General features: G+C 40.5%; 1 protein-coding gene across 2 annotated transcripts in view; it reads left to right on the plus strand.

Annotated features, from left to right (window-relative positions):
* Positions 1-1,776, plus strand: part of znhit3 (zinc finger, HIT-type containing 3) — a 6,895-nt gene extending 5,119 nt beyond the window's left edge. For both annotated transcript variants that reach the window (XM_020600471.1, XM_020600470.1), the window contains exons 4-5: positions 741-818; positions 979-1,776. In XM_020600471.1, coding sequence (XP_020456127.1) covers positions 741-818; positions 979-1,154 — 254 coding nt within the window. In that variant the 3' untranslated portion in view covers positions 1,155-1,776. The remainder of the gene's footprint in view (positions 1-740; positions 819-978) is intronic.
* Positions 1,777-5,270: the final 3,494 nt, after the last annotated feature.

Consider the following 5,270-nt stretch of genomic DNA (forward strand, 5'->3'; position numbering starts at 1 on the left):
AGCGGCCCTCGAGGACTGGAATTGGCACTAAACAATACCCACTGATATCTGTGCATTTCCTTGATTCAGTATTATACACGTCATTATTTCTGAGAAATTAATCAACGTGTTTTCCTTCTGCAGCTGTTCACTTGGTTGTTACAAGAGACATAAAGGTAAATTGGCTTGATTCGGTATTAAATTGCTGTGATGTTTAGACAAGCTGATAATAACCTCAAAGGACTTGTCTAATTTTATTCTTTCCACAGACACCTGCCTTCCTGTTGAGCAGCCTACACCCACTGTTCATCAAGCGAAGGGTGCTGTGAGTACTGGTATGGGGCTATCCCTCTCACTATACCTGTGATTCTGCTGCTTTTAGTGTGTGCATGTCAGCCAGCCAGAGCATAATTTATCAATTTAACTATGGGTGGGCAACATGAGCAAAATTAAGAATCCAATAAAAACACACAAAGTCAAAGTTATGGTAACAAAATCAGATGGTTAAATGTTTACAGAATATGCTTATTCTTCTAATTACCAGTAGCAGCTAATCAGCACATATCATTTACTGCTTTTTACAATAGGAGTTATCGTTGGTTCGGCTGTCCAGCACAGTTCAGGTTTCTCATGTGGCCCCTTTTTAGAAGTTAATTGCCCACCCCTGATCTATTATAATCGTTGTCAAACAGCTTATCACCAACCTTCACAATTTTCTGGAGCACTGTGTAAAAAGCACTTTTGCTTTACTGATTTTGCAGAGCCTTGGCCTGTTGAGGATCTTCTGAATGAAGACAACATAACTGACAAAGTGCCTCTGCAAAGGCTCCAACTGTTAGGTATTCAACATAACCTATGGTTTATTCTTAATCCTTCAGATTTTCTTAATGCTATTGACAGCAGCCTCACATGTCAGATGTTCCTTCATCTAACACTGGTATAGTAACACTTCAAAAAGTCAGATGTGGTTAATTCATATTTGCTTTTTTTCCTCTACAGGTCAGTCCAAAGAGCTCAGGGATCTTCTTTGCAACCCCCATCTGAGACAGTTATTACGCTCCATTGACAGTGCAGACAGCAAAGAGGATGCAATGAAGGCTGCGATGCAGGAGCCTCTGTTTGTCGAGTTTTCAGATCAGTGTTTGAAAATTGTAGAACATGAAGCTGATATGTAAACTCATGACTGTATTAGATTAGCTTATCTATTATATCTTTTGATTACATTTTTGTAAATATGGCAGGTACTTGGGGGCAACTGTGGTTCAGTGGGTAGAGCAGTCATCTCCCAACAGGAGGGTTGGTGGTTGGGATCATGGTGCCTGCAGTCCACATGTCAGTGTCCTTGGGCAAGACACTCAACCCCCAAGTTGCCCCCAATGGTTAGAGCCATCGTTGTGAGTTGAAAAGTGATTATCCTTATTACTTAACATGTCTGAATAGACCACACGTGCTACATGTCATGTAGTTAATTGTCATTTTTCCTGACTTCCTGTCCTTTGTCTTGTTTTGTTAGATTATGTATACAGTGTTCAAATAAATGTTGAAATTTTTTAAAATGTCTGTTCCTAAGTTAACAATAAGCAATTTACAGTGTAGTACAAATCAAATGTCTCAAAACATGCAGGCAAAATCTGAGTAGAGTGAAAGTTGGACAATTTTATAACAATTTCAGTATAGCAGCCAATTTAATATTGATAGTTCGAGTTCTTGTATATGGACCTCTTGGTATCAGTGACAGAAAAATAAAAACAGACTCAACAAAGCACATTGACCCTGACACAATTGCCTGAACCTACAGATGAATAGATGTTAAAGTGGGAAACTGAAGATGTACTAAGAATCAAAAGCTGTACATATGGATAGTGTTAGAGCAAAAGTTAGAATGGCTAAACATCAGTGTAAAGTTGAAGGATAATGTATGTGAGATAAAATAATTCCAAAAAAGAATGACTGCTGATTTAAGAAGCAGAAGCCTTCTTGTGTAAAATACAGTTCTGTTGTACAACTGGCTAAAAATTCATTTAAGTGAGTGGGTTTGACTTTTCTGGTTTTTCCGTTGACTGGTTAAGCACTATTTTATTGCACAGGGCATAATAGGCAGGGGATCTTTAAAAAAAACCATGGAATCATTCATGTATATTCAATAGTATTTTTATTGTTGGAATTATGCAAGTGAAATATCTCATTAAAAAAAAAACTAATGAAATAAATAGGAAACAAGAGCATACCTCATTAAGAAGAGCAAATACACTGACTGGGCCTCCCTCTATAACACCCAGGTAGCTCTGAGTCTTGGTATTTGACAAAGGAGCACTGCAACCCCTCTGACACATATTCATCCTGGGGGAGCAGACAGTAATATACGTTAAAGTACAAAATTTTCCACATTACACACACCATGTGCCATATGTTGTTTTCTCTCAGAAACTTAATGAAGCATCCTGACTGCCTGAGGCCTGGGCAACAACACAATCCATGTATTCATGCAAAACTATCATGGGGCTCAAATACAGATGCCATTTAAAAGAAGACTGTATGTCTTGTGTGAGGTTCAACTGTTTGATATGGATAGACATCATTCCCTTGTAGATAGTATTGTAAATTTTTGCTTTATTGCTTGGTATTTCTCTCTGTCTGCAATTAATAAGAACAAATTTTTTAATTTGTCCAGTAAGATCACAGCTAAACAGCATCACACTGTGACAGTGCTTTGTGAGTCCCGTGTGTTGAGGAATCCCTGGGCAATTATTAGGGACTTATCACATCCTCTGTGTAGTGAATGAGTTGTTACCATTAGGACGAAGGTACAGCATACTGCTATTGCAGGGTTCCCCTGCCCAGGGATCTTTCATACCCTCCGTTATAAATTTACTAAACTAATCTTGAATGATGGTTCATCGTGATATGTGTAATGTCTGTATAGGTTGCATTAATGTGAACAGACTTGATACAGAGGAATCATCGAGTCTGTTCTCTGCACCTCCATCACTGTCTGGTTTGGCTCAGCAACCAAACAGGACAAGTACAGACTTCAGCGGACAGTCAGGACTGCAGAAAAGGTCATTGGTGTGAGCCTGTCCTCCAGGGAGGACCTGTACACCTCACTGGTCAAAAGGAGGGCGGAGAGGATCACTGTAGACCCCTCACACCTGGGATACAATCTGTTTGAACTCCTCCCCTTTGGACGGCCTTACAGGTCACTGTGCACTAAGACAACCAGGCACAGGGACAGTTTCTTCCCCCAGGCTGTCACCCTGATGAACACTTAACCAATGACCATATGATTGGACAATAACCCTCAGTGCAGAAAAATTAGTTGGTCTCAAAGGATCAAACTGTTAGAGCATATATAAAGTCAGTATTACAGTTATGTTCAGATCTATACAGCCATTCAGAGAGTAGACCAGAGTGATATAGTAGTGATATAACAAATCTTTCTGTATATGGAATTCATCCATCCATCCATCCATTTTCTATACCGCTTAGTCCCAAATGGGGTCACGGCGGGCTGGAGCCAATCCCAGCCAGCTGTGGGCAAGAGGCAGGGTACATCCTGGACAGGTCGCCAGTCCATCGCAGGGCTAACACGCAGACGAACAACCACTCACACACACAATCACTCCTACGGGCAATTTTAGAGACACCAATCAACCTATGCTGCATGTCTGGCAGCTGATAAATACACAAAGGAATCTGCAAAAAAGTACCATACTGACATTATATTATGTAGTAGTAAAACAGAAATAAATACAATAATGGCAGAAACAGTATGAAGGAAAGAAAAGGGGAAGATGATTATACAGAATTCAAAGGAAGTTGGAATAATGACAAGCACAGAAAGGGGCAGGAGAGATGAGACCATAAAATCCAGACTATGGTTCAGTCATAGCGGGTTACACAGTAGGATACTTTATTTAAAGTGTGAAAACATGACACTCAAAGGTGTTAGTTCTGTGGTTTTGCCGAGACACTAGAACATATTTAATTGCCTAAAATATGAGGCCGAGAGGTGGTAATTAATGCTGGAACTTAAGGAAATAAAGTTAATGCTTGATTTGTGTGATATTTTACAAAGACGTTCTTTAGATACATGTATTTGGTTTTGCTGAGATATCTGAGAAATGTATTAAAACGAAAAAAATGTTCTCCCTTTGTAAATGATTTATTTCTTTATTTTATTTGAGAAATAGTAAAATGTTAGTTTCCCAATTCACACTCCGGTCCAATTCATGGTGGTAATGCACCACTTCGGTGTTTGCCATCCATCATTAAAATACCAGGAAGAAGATGAACAAAAAAAAAAAAGAAGAGGAGGAGGGGGAAGAAGAAGAACAATAACAAATACCAAGAATGAGATTTGGGCATACTGGTTTGAAAAGTACATTGAACTGGATGAAGAAGCATGGTGAGTTGTGTGGAGTACAAGTAATGATGGAGAAACTGAAGCTTTCTGAACCACTGAATCAATATGAAACTATTTTGTTGAAATGGTTCAGTGTTTCGAAGAATTTCATACAATCATATATGGTGACATCTGCTGGACAAGCCTCAACAGAGCATTTCCATGGAACAATAAAGGGCAAGATGTCACGTGATCAGCAGTATGGCTTCATGCCCAGAAAGAGCACTACTGATGCAATTTTTGCTCTGAGAATGTTAATAGAGAAGTATAGAGATGGTCAGAAGGAGCTGCATTGCGTCTTTGTGGATTTAGAGAAAGCGTACGACAGAGTGCCGAGAGAGGAGCTATGGTACTGTATGAGGATGTCAGGAGTGGCAGAGAAGTACGTCAGAGTAGTTCAGGATATGTATGAGAGGAGTACGACAGTAGTGAGATGTGCGGTAGGTCAGACAGAGGAGTTTAAGGTGGAGGTGGGGCTACATCAAGGATCGGCTTTGAGTCCCTTCTTGTTTGCTATGGTGATGGACAGGTTGACAGATGAGGTCAGACAGGAATCTCCATGGACAACGATGTTTGTGGATGACATTGTGGTCTGTAGTGAGAGCAGAGAGCAGGTGGAGGAACACCTGGAAAGGTGGAGGTCTGCTCTGGAAAGAAGAGGAATGAAAGTCAGTCATAGTAAGACGGAATACATGTGTATGAACGAGAGGGAGGGAAGTGGAACAGTGAGGTTACAGGGGGCTGAGGTCAAGAAGGTGCAGGAGTTTAAGTATTTGGGGTCAACAGTCCAGTGTGATGGGAAGTGTAGGAAAGAGGTGAGGAGGCGAGTGCAGGCAGGTTGGAGTGGGTGGAGAAAGGTGTCAGGAGTGTTGTGTGACAGAAGAGTGTC

Source organism: Monopterus albus, unplaced genomic scaffold (assembly GCF_001952655.1).
Source record: "Monopterus albus unplaced genomic scaffold, M_albus_1.0 scaffold47.1, whole genome shotgun sequence".
Classification (NCBI taxonomy): domain Eukaryota; kingdom Metazoa; phylum Chordata; class Actinopteri; order Synbranchiformes; family Synbranchidae; genus Monopterus; species Monopterus albus.